The sequence below is a fragment of the Arachis ipaensis genome, chromosome B2, assembly GCF_059453495.1.
Source record: "Arachis ipaensis isolate K30076 ecotype BB chromosome B2, ASM5945349v1, whole genome shotgun sequence".
NCBI lineage: Eukaryota > Viridiplantae > Streptophyta > Magnoliopsida > Fabales > Fabaceae > Arachis > Arachis ipaensis.
The window spans coordinates 3,128,406-3,145,342 of record NC_142437.1 but is presented as its reverse complement, the minus strand read 5'-3'; the positions used below and the strand labels follow the sequence as shown (position 1 = coordinate 3,145,342).

The following is a 16,937-nucleotide window of genomic DNA, read 5'->3' as shown; positions in this document are numbered from 1 at the left end:
ATATTTTTAAGAATTAATTAGATAATGTATAAATTAATATTTAAAGGTATAAGACATTTATATATAATTCAATATAATTATTTAAAAAACATATACGGCAACAAATTTTTTGTGAAGTTAACATATTTCTCAGATATTAACTTAAAGAATGAAAACATAATATATATATATATATATTTTATTAATCACGATATATTAAAATTTATACCTACTAATTGGATGTTGTGTTGGAATGAATAACTAGTGATTGGATGTTGTGCCAATGTTGAACTGTGTTTAGAAATACTTTGGGCATTTTGTTTGACAGATTATGAGATAGAGTAATATTAAAAAGAGTACTATTGAACATGTTTAAGTAGACCAAATAGTATATACTTTGAATATTTGTAATTTTATTTTTATTATCAAAGTTTTAATGTATATGTTAATGGCATTTAACTATTATTTTTTAATTCAATTGACATGCATTAAATTTAATTGATTAAAATGATTAAAGTTTTGTTGTGTCCCTTTAGTGACATATCAAAATTGATTTAAATAAACACAAAATTAATGACATAAACACAATTACAAGAAGTAACATGGAATAAACTCATTCTACATTCAATTGGTATCAAATTTTATATGATATAAATAGATGATATTCTATGTTAAATAGTGGCAGCAATCGAATAACAGAAACATAAAAAAAAAAAATAGGGACAGGATACTAAAATTTTAACGCGGAAAACCCTCCCAATATAAGAGGTGAAAACCACGGGTCATTCAGACAAAAAAAAAGTACCACTATAATCAAATAAGGATACAAGAGAATCTCAAATAAGTGTATAAATCATGCTTACACTAAGTTAAAACAACCAAACACCAATACATATAAATTTGAACCAAAAAAATGAAAAATTTCCTGAGAGAGTTATAGCCAAGGATGGCGCTGACCGTGGTTCCAAGAATGAAGAACAAAATGAGAAAGCAAAACAAGATTCATCGTGCATCTATGCACTAAAAGAGATTTCAGTGGAAGTGCAGGATGAAGATACAACTGAATTTGTGAAGGATGATGGGAAAAAAGCTTGAAGATTTCAGTGGGATTGCTTGATGAAGAAGTAACATTAGAGTACGAATCTATGAAGCATGATGAAGATATGGTCATAATACTACCAAGTTATAAAGAAAAAGATTTCAATATACATAATACACTCACTTTACATGGCAATAACCTCTTTAATTAAGTCCAAAAGATCAAATATTCTATCACAATACTTGTTGAATAATTTGAATTCCACCGCAGCTTAATATATGTACAGAACATTTACTCTTGGTATTAGAAATAGCTCATTATAGGCATCTAATACTATTAATTTTGAAAGCTTATACACCTCATGCATGCTGATTCCTTTTACTGTCCTACAAGAATCTTGCAACACAACAATTCTGTGAATTCTTTCCACAAATTAAGCTATCATTTACTTTTTCTCTGTGGAAAATAGCAAAAATAAAATTATAGCGAGGAATAGAAAAATATACCTACAACAACAAAAGCTTTTCAATCATAAGTGCCACTACTCTAACTTTCTCCATCATGTCCTTGCTTTTCAATAACATAAAGCCAAAATCAGAAAACACAGTATCTGGTTCCCAACACCTTAATCCAGCTTAATTACCACCTCCAATGATCTTAGAATTAAATGAAGATATATAGCCAATGTATAGGATTACATCTTGATATGTACACAAGCCACCTGCAGAAGATAGTAAAAGCATTAAAAAAGTACATTTAATTCATCCATTTGTTTAATACATCTAAAAACAAATCTCAAATGTTGGATACATGGAAAAAGGATATTCCCTGTGTTTCAATTTTTGTTTCATGGTAATTGTTATCATCCTCTTTAAATGTGATTTTCTTTTGAAACATATGAGTTAACAAGTATTACATATAGCAAAGACTGTTTCTGAGAGTAATAAAGGATATTTCTTTAACTAAAACTGCAAAGTGAGAGCTTTCCCCATAAGTGGAAGAAAAGAATGCAAATTTTGCAGTTGGCATATGAGTTCAAGTGGTTAATGTTGTTTAAAGAAAGAGAAAAAAATGACTTGAAGGAAAAGGAAATTTATGCATGTGTGAATTTAATTGTGTTAGCATGAGAAACATGAAGGTTAGGGAATTACCTGCTCAGAAATCTACGAATTTAATGGTGGGGATGTGGGAAATTTTGGGCCAGATTAGTTGATGCTTGTTCTTGCAGTGTTCTTCTAGCAAAGAACAACATCGAATTCGAAGTAGCAAGAGAGAGGGAGGCAGCTTTTCTCCTGCCATATTCTCCAGCTTCCAACAGCTTGAAATGTGCAATTGCTGAAGGGAGGTGAGGCGGAGAAGCTCGTTGCACTCCAATGTCTCCAGATTCTTGAACCAGCATATCTCAAGAGTGGTAAGGGAGGGAAGGTGAGGCAGCGAACCCACCTCTGGGTATGACTTTATGCTCTTACACCCAACACCAGAAATGGTGAGATGAGTGAGGTTGTCCAAGTTGCCCAACCATGATAGACCCCTCACTTGTTCCTCGCAATCTCCTATCCTAAGCTCTTTCAGGTTAGCCAGCAAACCACCCTCTGGCCACCTACAAATGTTTGGGCAACCTTGTATGTCGAGAGACTCTAAATTTGGGAGAAGAGTATTCATGCCACGTGGCAATGCCTCCAACTTCAAGCACCTGCTAACATCGAGATGAGTCAAGTTGGGTGTAGCCAGTCCTTCTTGGGGAAATGACACTAATTGAGGGCAGTTAAAGATGGTGAGACGTTGAAGAGAAGCGTGTGGTGGCTCTGACATTGAAACTGATTCCAGATTTGAACAGTCTTTTATCTCCAGATTCTTGAGATTGGGAAAGGCATCCAACGACAATGAGGTCAGTGAATCACAGCTTTCATATATTTGTAGATCTACCAAACCATACTTGTGTTGTTGCTGGAGTAATTCAATGTGGTGGCAATGAAAGATTGTGAGTTTTTGCAAAGATTTGGGTAAACAATTGCCCCCCAAGGATACAACAGACTCAGACCATGAGATATATATTTCTTGGAGGGAAGTTAGATGGTGGATGATCCTTGCCTTAAATGCACACTCCGCCACAGATTCAAATCCCCTAATTGATAAACTATCCCCATCAAGTCTCATCTTTTTATGCCATCGTTCATCATCTTGTATTTTCAGTTGGCGCACTTTGGAAACATCCGATGAGGAAGAAACGATTCTCATTAATACCTGATTAACCATATCTCCCTTTAACATTCGACACCCTCTTATTTGAAGACTCTTAAGCTGAGGAAAGGCTTCTGAGTCAGGTAAGTGCCACTCCTCCCAGCATGACATCCTATCAAATTCCAATGACTCCAGTGAGGGAAACGGTGCAATAGGCGAAGAATGTTGATGGCCTTCATTCTTGTAAAACTCCTTGCCAATGCTCTTCAGCTCATCAAACCTTTCAATGCGGAGGGACTTTAGAGATGGCAGCTGTCCAAGTGAAGGCACCACGCAGCAATTCCAGCAACATTCTAGAGATACACTTGTCATGTTTTGGTACAAGGAATGCCCAATCCAGTCTGGAAATATTTTACCTCTGTATACATCAACAGTCAACTTTTTCAAGCCTGTGTGTGGTTGCAAGCCGTGGAGTATATCTTGTTCATCAGTATGTGTTTTTGAAACCATATCATCACCTGAAGACAGAGACCATTTCAACAATAACTCCTCAATCTGCTTCTTATCTATTATCCTTGCACTCCTTGCCTCATTGCCATCAACCACATTCTCCAATTTCTCAATCTCAAGTGATCCATGAAGATTTAAAAGCCCTCCTAACTCTTCCATTCCATTGTCTTCTTGCTTTCCCACCACAAACTTGCTTAAAATGCGCAACTGTTTTAATTTGCCCATTCCTTTTGGCATTTCTTTCAGAGGAGTACCCCTTATATCAAGATGCCGCAAATTCACCAGATTATACATGCCATTGGGCAGCATAGTCAGTTTAAAACAATATTCTAGCTTTAATGTTTGTAAATTACACAACTTGCACAATGACTCGGGCAATACCACAATATCACTCCAAGAGAGATCCAAATAGCGCAATTGGATCAATTTAGCTAGTGAATCAGGAAATATATTGAGTCTACCAAAGGACAAAACTCTCAAATATTTATTCTTTGACAATATGTCACCTGGTAACATTGCGCATCCTTTCCTGGCATGAGCTCCATGTTTGCGACACAACAATGTCCTCAAAGATTCTATTTTATTAGAGGAGCATATTTTCTCAGGGATTGAATCACCATATGACAAATGACGAGTTAGAATACTCATCTCTTCCTTTTCACCAAGTTCTTCTGAGAATTTACAATAAAGATTTCCAGCAAGAGAAGTTGCTAAGTCATGCATGAGATCATGCATCACAAAATACTTCCTTAAATAGTCCTCGCCCTGCTTGAAAAATAGTCTTGAAACCAAATCATCAAAACACTCTCGACCAACTTCTTCTAAAGTCTCTCCCCTCTTTGGAGGTCGCAAAAGATTTTCAGCCATCCATAGCAAGATTAATTCATCTTTATCAAATTGATAATCTTTGGGATACAACGAACAATAAACAAAGCAGCGTTTCAAATGTTCAGGAAGATGATAGTAACTTATTAACAATGCAGGAACAATTTTACTATTTGACATAGGAAATTCCCAAATGTCATTTGATAGTATTTTATTCCATTCTTCAACACGACGCTCTTAGCGCAACAAGCGTCCAAGTGTTTCTGCAGCTAATGGCAAACCATCACACCTCTCGACAATCTTTCTACCTATTCCTTCCAGTTCCAAGCTCCCATTTGATTCAGGAAAGGTTGCATTGTCCGCAAAAATAGACCAACAATAGTCATCTGACAGTTCCTTGAGAGTGTAGGAGTTATAGTGTTGGACTATTCGACCAACATTTTCCTTGCGGGTAGTTAGAAGAATTGTGCTCCCTTTTCTCCCATGTTGAAAAGGGGTGACAAAACTATTCCACTTGTCAACATCTTCACTCCAAACATCGTCCAAAACAATGAAGAACTTCTTTTCTGACAGTTTTTCCTTCAAATGTTGTTGAAGTAAATCAAAGCTGTCAAGACTACAAGCACCTGAAGAGATCCCCTTTATAACATTCTTAGTAGTCTCAACAACATCAAAATTTTCAGAAACACAAATCCATGCTTTCAGATCCACCCCGTCCATTAAATCCTTATTGTTGTACAGCCATTGTGCTAAAGTTGTTTTACCAACCCCACCCATACCAACAATAGAGATGACGGAAAAGTTATGCTGATTGTTGTCATTGAGCATCTTGATTAGTGCCTGTTGATCACCATCCCTGCCATACACATTCCCCTTTACAAGAGAAGTGGATGGAGGTCTCCATGAGGAGCTACTCGTTGGAATCTTTTCAAGACCAAGGGTATCTTTGAGTTTCTCAAGATCTTCTATTGTTTTAACCACCTCTTCTATCTTTGTCACCATCTTCCTATCAGACAAATTAAGGAAGCTAGGAAGATGAGTGCGTACCTTGTTGCGAATTTCAGTTTTGATGAAGACACGGTCCAGCAAGTCATCAGCAGTGTAGAGAGCATCCCTGAGACTATCAAGCCATTTCCTCACACGATCGTTTCCAAACTGCTTCTGCTCGGCGTCAGCAACCAGAGCTTCAGCAGCCAAGAGAGCAGTCCTCAGCCTCTCAACCAACTTCCGGTCCAGCTTCTTGCCCACCACCAAGTTGACAAACTCAGGTGAAATGAGCCTGTCAAGAACAACATTGGCGAAGCCAGAAACTAAAGCTCCAACAACAAGTGCTTCAGCCATGATATGATACAGATCACAACAACAGCAAATGAATCAGTGCGTGATTGGATTCTCAGAATGTAAGGAAGAGAGAACAATATTGCAATAATGCTTGCAAGGTATTCAACAATAATAAAAGGTATATAGCGAGATATCACGAAGGTTCCTCACCGAAAACACGTTCTTAAAATTTTTATATTCTTCTTTGAAGGTTGAAACACTATTCATTTAGCAAAAAGGTGACCAACCGAAACTAGTCTCTGTGGAAACTAATTAACTATATAATTTAAAGTAGAATCATCATCATATGATATCAATGCATATCATTATTAATAACAATAATGGATAGTGTGAGGTTAAAATATGTTGGCAATATAGCATAGACATTGACTTCAAGTGGTAGCTGCCTTGAAGGTTACTCTTCTGTGTTTTTAATTCCGAGAGATGCAACAAATTAAAATTGCAACATGAAGATTTAAGACTTTTTGCACAACCCAGCCAATAGCTAGTACGGGTCTCTAATATTTTAATTCTATAATAAATAGTTGAAACATTAAGCAAATAATTGAAATAATTATTAAACTTAAATGTGATAGGATGGGAGAAAGAGTGTGAAATATCTATTCACATGTACAAATAATATTTTTTCTTTTTTCACTAGAGAAATTGTATTCAATGTCAATAGCTAATATGCCACGTACACAAATCCATTAACGAATTAGCACTTGATAGTTGATACAAGAAACAATTTATAAAGATTAATAGCGTTCATTTGATCTATGTAACCGATTCCACCTGGTGGGATACAGCTTTATTGTTGTTGTATCTTTTAAGACAATTTTGTCAAAATCTAAATCTTCCTACAATCAAAATTGGCTGTTTACTCGGTTTTAAATTACATGAGACAAATTAATTTTCCAAGCAAGTAACAACCAGCTAAATCATTGCATAGTTGATGCAATTCTTTGAGCAGTCAGATTAGAACTTGTTAAGATCATGATGCTTGATAATTGCAAGTCAGTTGCAGATTACTTATGGAATGACTTCACTATAGTGGCAGGCTCAAACTTGTACTGGAATGAGCTGTGGCAATTTAGATGCAGATGGTGATGAACAAAGGTCACATTTTCAACCTCTATTCTCTACAGTACGTTACTAACCACTTGAAGACATTTAAAATACAAGCCCAGTCCAATCATACAGAAATTCAGTCTTTAATTGATGTTCTAAATCTCTAATACATAAAGTAAGGTTACATTTGTAAAACAATCCATTATGTTTACTTTTCAATAATATATCCCTAGCAGAGATTATCTAGGGGGTAAAAAAAAATTCATATCAATTTCTCACCACAGATTTGCCAGGTGACATTCAGCAAATAAAATAGCACTTGAACAACACGTATGGCAGAGGCAATCTGAAGAATACAATGTACCATAAATTCTTTAGTTCATGGAAACTGTATGGAGAAACCAGTACCAGTTTTTGTGATATTCACAGGGCCAAAGTCCTCCAGGTCAGAATCAGAACCCATGTAATTGTAATCATGCCACGGGGAGTTTTCGTCTTCTCCCTTTCTGTTCAGAGGAACGTGCAACTCTGAAACCGGAACAGGAAGAGGTTCTTCATTAAAGTACTTGTCATGGAGTAGCTCCGTTGCTGTAGCTCTCTTGGCCGGATCATAACAAACCAGCTTTTTTACTAGAGACACTTCGTAGGGGGAGCGATTGGGCAGGCAAGCTTCAAGACCAGGAGGGTTTTCCACCTTACTAAATGAGATTATTCCATAATCAGGAAGTTTGGAACAACCTGGCCACGCTTTCTCATCGAGGTTGCCCAAAACATTAATAATCCTACTAAGCTGATCAATATCGGCTGTTCCAGGAAATAAGGGCTCCAGTGTTAAAAGCTCTGCAAATATACATCCCAAAGACCATAGATCAATTTCTAAACCATAGTTCGTGGATCCATAAAGCAGCTCAGGAGCCCTAAACCAACGAGTTCCGACACACGACGTGAGACAACCCGATTCTTCTCCTTCGTCCTCCCTTGCTTCATAGCTAAAGCTGGATTTCAAAGGGTCATCATCTATATCACTTGTTGTGCACGTTGCAAGACAGGAGGTATTTCCGTCAGGAATGTTTGTATCCTTATCAATGTCATCTGCAGATCTCTTTGTTTTCAGTTCATCCAAGACTCTAAAATATTCTTCGCGAAGGACAGTTCCCTGCTCTTGATTTCCAGACCCTGCTTGGAGTGAAGAACCATCATGTTCATAAGTTTGTGGGTTCTCCTCAGAAGCATCAAATCCTGGCTCCCCAAGTATCCTTGCCTGAAAACACAGTGAATCAAAATTTCATGAAACCTTCACTATACTGAAAAAATATGTAGTAATAAAGACAAGTAACTTAATTGAGACTAGACTACAAATTTCTTATCATTTATCATCTTTTACTGCACTCGAAATCCCTAAACATGCAAATTGTGTGACATAAATTCACCCTCATCATTCCTTTACAGAGAAAATTTGTCCCGCATAAATTTCGTAATATATATCATTTCTTAGAGGCTTAATCGAATCTAGTAATACTAAAAAAATTGTAATCAGATATCATAATCAGTAATTAAGCTGATAAACAAAAAGTAAACGGAATTAACTACCTGTCCAAAATCTGCCAACTTGAGAATTCCATCATCTCCGATCAACAGATTACCGGGCTTCAAATCCCGATGCACGATCATGTTCCGGTGACACGCGTCAACACCGCATAGGATCTGCATCATCCACCGCTTAATCTCCCCAACGGGAAGTCCATTCTTCTTCTTCTTCGCGTCATCAATAACGGTTGCGAGATCCGTCCTTAGGTACTCGAGCACGAGCACAGCGTCCTCATCTTCGCGCCAAAAGTACTCGTGCAAAACGACGACGTTTGGAGCACCCTGGAGAATCTGAAGCGCATCAATTTCGCGAAACGCGGACTGGTAATCGTGGATTTCTTTGAGTGCGACGATTAGATCGTCGGAGAGGCGTCGGCCGCGGTACACGTCGGCGTAAGCTCCGGCGCCAACGCGCTCCAGGATTTGGTACTTGGCGATTATTTCGGATCTGGTGTGGATGCTCCAGCTCTTAGATGGAGGATCCATGGTGACGTTACTCCAGTGTGCACGTTAGTCCCTCACCACCACGCTCATGCCACTGCCACGTGGATGATGATCTAGAGAGAAACGATGTTAGTGATCATATTGGCGCCAGGAAAGGTTGTTGCCGCCGGCGAAGGGGCGGTGGAAGGCGCTGGCCGTGATGAAGATGGATGGATAGGGACAAGGAAGTGACTGCGATAAAATTCATAACAGATGAGATTAGGTTTGAGTTTGAGAGAAGTGATAGGGGTAAAATAGGAATATCAATGAAATGTTCAAAATATTAAATTAAAAAGATAACATACACTGTTTAATACTTTAATATTACTTTAATATTACCAAAGAGACATGGAAGATAATATTCGAATTGATCCTAAATTTATATAAGTTTTAATTTACTCTCTAAAATTTTAATGGACTTTATTTAGTTTTTAAATTTTACAAAAAAAATTCATATTATAGATATTACTAAAATATTAGCGGATAGTTAGATGTTATGTTCGATTCTATATTTTATTTTAGCAATTAAATACCTAAAAATAATATTTTATTAATTAAAATATTTTTTTCACAAAATAAATGATACAATGTAAAAATTTTTTACATACAAGCATTTTTTTTATACAAATTTTTTACAAGTGCATTTTCTTTTTTTTTTTGCTGCACGTTCTTCTTCCTCTTTTTCTTCTTCTTTTCTTTCGTTTCTTCCCTTCTCTTTCTCCTTCTTCAACCATTACTGCACGTTTTCATTGCACCTTCTTCTTCTTCTTGCTTGCTGCACGTTCTTCTTCCCTTCCTCTTCTTCTTCTTCCTTTTTTTCGTTTCTTACTTTCTCTTTCTCCTTCTTCAACCGTTACTGTATGTTTTCACTGCAACTTCTTCTTCTTCTTGTTGCACGTTCTTCTTCCTCTTCTTCTTCTTCTTTTCTTTCGTTTCTTGCCTTTTCTTTCTCCTTCTTCATTTACGTGCTTTTCTCTCTATTTTCTTTCTTCGTTATTCTCGATTTCCATTATTTTTTGACATCAAACTCTGAAATCGTTTTTGAAGAAGAAGAAGCAGAAGATGAGGAGGAGAAAGAGAAAGAGTTCTGAATTATGCATAAGGTGTACTTCAACGAATTTTGGGTGTATTTCTTAAATCCTTTGGGTGTAGTTTTTGTAATCCTTTGGGTGTATTTCTGTAATCCTTTGGGTGTATTTCTGTAATCCTTTGGGTGTATTTCTATAATCGTTTGGGTGTATTTCTATAATCCTTTGGGTGTATTTCTGTAATCGTTTGAGTGTATTTCTGTAATCATTTGGGTGTATATCTGAAGTTCCATTATCTTCAAATTTGACAAGAAACTCGTTTTCATGGAGGAAGAAGAAGAGTCGTTTATAATGCATGGTGAGTAGCGCGCTTTGGAAACAGGAAGTGGTTGAATAACGTGCGTTTATTTACTCTTGAATGTGGGAGTGTAATGCGTGTTTTTTGTTGGACTTGTGCCAACTTGTAAGACTTGTAAGACAAAAAGACTTATATGTATAGCAGGCCTCTATTTAAATACTAAAATTAAAATGACATCATTTACAAGTTTTAAGGTGGTATTAGTATAAATGTTAGCGGTTCATTAATATTTATATTTTTGTGTCCAAAATTATTCAAAAAATTGATATGAACCATGTTTATAAAATTTGTCGACTAAATAGAGATAGTTAAAATTTCAAAGACTAAAATAAAATTAGCATGCAAGTTCACTTTTCAGAAACCAAATTAATTATTAATTCCATAAAAATCAGATGCCACTAATTTTTACTATTTTACCTTATATGATTTAATTTAAAAAAAAACTCTTAAACAGTCTTGATAATTATCTAAATTGACAAAGAAGTCCTCAATAAAAAAAAATATTTTTTGGTCTTGATATTTCTCTTATTTCTATGAGATTGATTAGCCTCTCTATCAATATTTTTTCTCTGTATTAACGGAATAAATTTACATGGCATATTAAACTGTTAATTTATCTATTAAGAACCAACTAAGATTGACAAATTTTTTTGTTAAAAATCTCGTTGTCTTTTAAGAATAATTATCAAGGTCATTTAATTTTTTTTTATCTTTTTCAAATACATTAGCTAAATTTACGGTGTAAAAATAAAAAATATATTAATGATTAACATGTTACATAAGTATGTTCTTAAGAGATATCATTGATAGAGGGATTAATTAATCCCACAAAATTAAATATCAAATATCAAAAAAAAAAATTTTTTTTGTTAAAAATCTCAAAGTCCTCGAAAAAATTATTAGGAATTAAGATAGATATTCGCTTATAATTTTTTATATTTTTTATATAAAACTTAATTTCTATTATTATTTTTTTAGAAAGATGATAATTCTTACTTCACCTCTCTACAATAATCATTATTAATATTTTTTAGAGTAAATAACCACCATGAAAGATTCGAACACCGACTAACCATGAAAAATTAAAACTAAAGTTATACCCATATAAGATGAGTTTATACTCAAATTGGCCCCTGAAATTTGACTCCGACTCAATTTAGCCCTCAAAGTTTCAATTGACTTTAATTGTACCCTGAAATTTTGACCCGCGCTTCAAATTGGCCCTTATATCATTTTCCGTCACCGAAAAGCTGACCTGGCAATTTTGGTTGACACCTGACACCCTAGTAGTTAGATGATGTGGCAAAATGTTTGAAGGCATCAATTTAACCCCTAAAAATTTCAAATAAAACCTAGAAGTCCCAATTTCCCCAAATCGTAAGAATGTCTCCAAGAGTTGAGAAGAATGTTAGGAAGCAGCAGCCAAGGCTCAGGTAGCTCTAATAGAGCTCGTTCGCATGATGGCTCGGTGAAAAACGCACACTTTATCTTATTTTACAAAAATGATACATTTTGTATCCCTAATCCTAACAGTATAACCGCCGTTCCCTCTTTTTCTTCCTCTGCCTCTACCCTCCTCCCTTCTTCACTGCAACAACCCCGTTCCATCACCACCATCCCCTCCATCCCCTTCGACCATCACCAACTCCAACACCACCACGGCTCCATTTCCTTCATCACCCCTCCAACCATCTCTTCTACCGCCTACTCACTCTCTCGCTCACTTTTTTGTCTTCCTCGTCCGAGATGGGTAAGAGAAAAATACTCCAACCCAAACCCACAAACGACGTCGTTTCTAAGTCAAAGAAGAAGTCCAAGGGTTCCTCATCTACCCCTAACCCCGAAGACCGCTGCTTTGTTGGAATTCGGATTCCGCCAAACGAGGCCAGGGCCAAATGGCCTGCGCGCAATAGAGGAGCGGTAATGAAGTCAGCCATTCTCCATTTTTTTCCTTTTTTATTTAATAATTATTTTATTTGGGTTGTCAATTTTTTGAATAGGTATAATATTGCAATGAAAAGATTGAAAATAGTAACGTTTTGAAAGCCAAGTGCCATTACCATCAAGCTACGGGGTAGACGGGGTCCTTTTTTAGCTTAATGATCATGTCTATGTTAAGGTGTTCTTCTTTCTCATCTTATGTATATGCTTTTAATTCCTTCAATTCTCTCTCATTTCAATTAATTGTTTATTTAATTCGTTTGATTTTCAGCATTGCAATTGGTACTAGTCATTTTCAAATTTTGGTGGTTGTGGCGGCACAGAAGGGTGAAGGGTAGAGGTAGAGGAAGCAGGAGTGGCGGTTATATTGTTAGGGTTAGGAATTGAGTTTGGAGATGAAAGGAGATGAAAGGTGAGGGATATTTATGAAATTATCAATAAAAATTTAAAAATTGATCATTTTTGTCGAACAAAATGAATCTTATATAGGTATAACTTTAGTTTCAATTTTTTATAGTCAATTTTGTCAGCGTCCGAATCTTTCATGGTCAGAAATGACTATTTACTCTATTTTTTTTATCATATTTTTCATAATGAAAAGAATTAAAACGTTTTCTAACAAATACAATACAACTTAATACAAAGTTTTATTAATTTTTTGGTCTTCCATGTATACATAAAAGATAATACAATTTCTATAAGTTAAGAACATTGACAATGGAAAGATAATACAATTTTTAAAATGACGCACATTATTGATGTAACAGGTAATGATTTTATTTGTTATTGTTTCTTGCTTATGCTACGATGATGGTATAGATGTGGATGAGTAATGTAGAGTGAGTTTGCTGCCATTGTCCATTTATTTATTTTTTATTAGGATACCTATCAGAAAATCGTCTTCTAGAATTCTCTACTGTCCTTAAATATTTTATTATTGCTCGTCGCAGTTGCAAAATATGGCATTTTTTGTGATTTTAGGTCGAATATCTTTTCTCTCATTTGAGTAGTTTCTACCCGAACTTCTTTGACTTTTCTCTTCATCATCCATCATTATTCAACAACAATGCGAACATGATTTTCTCTCTCCATCGTCCATCATTATTCAACAACAATGCGAACATATTTTTAAATTTGAGAACTCTCGGATAAAGAAAAGAAGAGAACGAAGATGATTCTCAATTTAAGGAATTTAGGACTTTAAAATTAATGGAACACAAAAAATTAATTTAGAATACTATTCTGAACATATTATTATGGTGTCTATGTCACACTACATATCATACAATTAATTTAGCAACTAATAGTCCACATTAGCATCTCACTAATGTCAGTTCATTAAGGTAGCGTTTGGTGGAGAGACAGAGACGGAAAGACTGAGATTGAGAGACAGAGACTAAGAGACAGGGATTGAAATAAATCTGAGTATTCTGTTTGGTGCAAAATGGGAGACAGAAATTGAAACAAGAATGAAACTCTAATTTAATTTGCACAAAGGGTAAAATTGAAATTAATTAATTGAAATGAAAGTATTTTAGGTATAAAATATTATTAAAGTTTCAGTCTCCATCTCTAAAAATTTCAGTCCCCTGTGTCCCTACTTTTTAGAGGTATTGGAAATATTGAAATTTTAAAGACAGAGACAGAAATTTTAGTACCAGTCTCTAAACTAACAAACACGATACTGAGTCTCAGTCTCTCAGTCTCAGTCTCAGTACCTCAAAACAAACGCTACTTTAAAGAACCAATGGAACATCATGTTTTGTAATGTTGAAAACTTATTTGGTAATTTTTTTAAGTCAGGGACATAATAAAAGTGCGATGAAAATTTCATGGATGAAACTGGACATTTCCTCCAAATAAAAATCAGATCCCACTATTACTTTTACTATTTTACTTTGTGATTAAATTTTTTTATTTTTTTATTAAATCTCCAATGTAGCTTCTGAAATTCTAGTATTACACCAGTATAATTTTTAAAATTTCAATTGCACTATTATTGTTCTAAGTGTTAGAAACTAGAGAGATATGAGAAAAGTGTTATGTGTATTATTCAGGTTGATCGAAAGTACAATGTACAATGAGTATATATAGGTGCCAGATGAATCAAAATAATAAAGATATAGAATCCTACAATTAATATACAGATATGTTATATAAATATAAACGATACTAATTGATCTAAAATGATTCTAACGATTCTCTAATGATTCTTTAACACTAAGATTGATCTTCGGACACCATAGATCACTGTTTATCTAATTTTCAATTCTATTCTCATAGTTATAGTTCAAAATATTAAAAAAGTTTAAAATATTCATAGAAAAGAATTAGTATTTCAAACTATATATGCTGCCTAGTGTCTATTAGCAATTCCTTGTTGACTTATTTACCCTCATATGTCGCCCTCTTTCACTTTCTCTTTGGCTAATGAATTGGGTTCAAGACATTAGAAATGGTTCACTATTACTTTCTATGGCCTAAACCCAATTTCTCATACCCAAAAATACCATGGACAAATTATTTTTTATTTTCGTCTCATTTCATACACCGCTCTAACAATTTTGTTTTCTTTCTAATTCTATATGGAGGATTATCCATTCTCCTTTTGATCTAAAGATAAATTAGTAAAAATCAATAATAATACAAATTTAATTATATTAAAATTAACAAAATTATGCGTCATTCCAAATTATAATTTTGATTTAGAAATAAAATTGAATTTCTTTTCTTAATAGAATTAGAAAATTTTTTTTTCTTAAAATTCCAAGCACAAATTGATACATTTTGAGAACCAAAACGGATTGGACAAATAAAAAAGGACCTAATAGACGCCATGATCCAAAAGCAAAGTCCAAAAAGAGGATGGCACACGACCAGAATGAATTGGGTTCCGAGAAGTCCAAGCAAATAGTAGTAGTTCGAGAGCTCACTCAAGGGCTTCAATCTTTTTTTTTTTTGTTCATTAATAAGGGTTTGAATCTTGAGTCAGCTTAGGAAGTTATAGAATCCAAAATAGTACTGATGTGTGTGAATCTGTATGTGTTATACAAGGCTGCCTTTGTTTTTGAGAATAGGATAGAATAACATACTGAAAATAAGATAAGAAAGGATAAGATATTGATAGACAGATACAAAATTTTGTGTTTTTGTATTCTATTTGGTGATAAACTAGAACAAATTATAAAATTTTAATTTATTCTTATTTTTTTCATTTAAAAAATTTGAGATGAAAAATATAATAATAAAAAAAATTATGAAAAATTATCAAGAATAATAAAAGAAAAAATAAAAAATAAGTTGTGTCTCTTGTTAGTGTCTCCGTGTCCTTTCTGTCAGGATGGATACAAAATACATTAATTCAGTATCTCTAGACACATTGTCTCTGTCCATGTCTTCTCTGTAAAACAAACACAGCTTAAAAGACCCCAAAAAAAAAGGTATGAGCTTTTTCAAAGATTTTCTTTTAATAAGATGGATCGAACAATCTTCAATCTTAAGTATTACAATACACTTACACTACACACTCACTCACACAACATTAAAAAATTCCTTTTCAATACTTGATGTATCCACTAAGATTTGAACCCGAATACAGCATATTAAAAGACACCATCTAAACTTATCTTAAGACTTAACTGCCTAGCTTTTTAGTTGGGCTCAAATGATGGACCTACCTAAGAACGCCACTCTTAAGAGTATACCGGCTAATTAATTTGGGTTGGTCGAGTGGTCAGTTTACTCGTCCGCTTAAGTAAGTATTGAGGGTTTGAATCTCGTCTTATGTATACAGCAATTCATTGGTCAGCAACAGTAGATCCTTAAATGAAACTCAAATCCACTATAAATTAATCCTTAATCTATTAGACCTAAAAATATCGTAAGCAACAAAATAAAAATAAAAAGAGCATACCGGCTCATACGAAGCATATTCCCTCTGATATCTTCCATTTGAACACTATAAATAAGATGTTGAACACATGTTCAAAGTATGTTATCAAATTCTAATTTTTATATCTCTTGGACTAACAATGACTTGAGAATGGAGTCTCTTGCAAATATTCAATCATTGGTCTATTCGATTGATACTAATTAAAAGTTCGTCATCTCCTTGAGTCAACCTAAAGATGCACATAAAAAGCATGATTAACCCTACTCTCATTCTGTTCTAACCCGGTATTTGGACGAGTAATTACCCGATTAGATGATGATGATTGATGAACAACTTGTCTCTGTAGCGGATTCCATTACAAGGTGGAGTAGAAAAATAAATATAAAAATATATAAGATTATGATTAGGATTTTAGTCAAATATCCAAACTTTTGTCATTCGTTCTTACACATATTTTGATTGTATGTATTAAGTTTATTAATATAAATCAAAATATTGACAAAAGTATATTTGAAAGAGATAAATAGAAACCACACGAGTATTTGACAAATAGCATTAGAAATTCAATTTCTGTAGAAGATATGCTAATTGTGTTTTAAAGGTACTTCAATATTTTTTTTTTTACTTTTTCAATGGACAATAAAAAAACTGTACATCAATTGAGATACTTTACTAATAGCAAAACTCAAATTAACCCATCAATTTTTATGCTATCAGGTGAAA

At 34.3% G+C, this 16,937-nt stretch overlaps 3 protein-coding genes across 3 annotated transcripts; all 3 read right to left on the bottom strand.

The window, feature by feature from the left end:
* Nucleotides 1–1,165: 1,165 nt before the first annotated feature.
* LOC107626585 (putative disease resistance protein At3g14460) lies at nucleotides 1,166–6,000 on the bottom strand. The gene is made up of 2 exons (XM_016329489.3): nucleotides 2,170–6,000; nucleotides 1,166–1,739 (listed from the first exon to the last, which is right to left on the bottom strand). The coding sequence occupies exon 1, from the start codon at nucleotides 4,712–4,714 to the stop codon at nucleotides 2,174–2,176; it is 2,541 nt and encodes an 846-aa protein (XP_016184975.3). The 5' UTR covers nucleotides 4,715–6,000; the 3' UTR covers nucleotides 1,166–1,739; nucleotides 2,170–2,173.
* On the bottom strand, nucleotides 4,772–5,875 carry LOC148572822 (putative disease resistance RPP13-like protein 1). The gene has a single exon (XM_088505537.1). It carries the CDS (start codon nucleotides 5,873–5,875, stop codon nucleotides 4,772–4,774), a length of 1,104 nt encoding a protein of 367 aa, XP_088361663.1.
* A 1,052-nt stretch (nucleotides 6,001–7,052) lies between the features above and the next one.
* Nucleotides 7,053–9,260, bottom strand: LOC107622593 (cyclin-dependent kinase F-1). The gene is made up of 2 exons (XM_016324550.3): nucleotides 8,516–9,260; nucleotides 7,053–8,186 (listed from the first exon to the last, which is right to left on the bottom strand). Exons 1-2 carry the CDS (start codon nucleotides 8,996–8,998, stop codon nucleotides 7,305–7,307), a joined length of 1,365 nt encoding a protein of 454 aa, XP_016180036.1. The 5' UTR covers nucleotides 8,999–9,260; the 3' UTR covers nucleotides 7,053–7,304.
* Nucleotides 9,261–16,937: the final 7,677 nt, after the last annotated feature.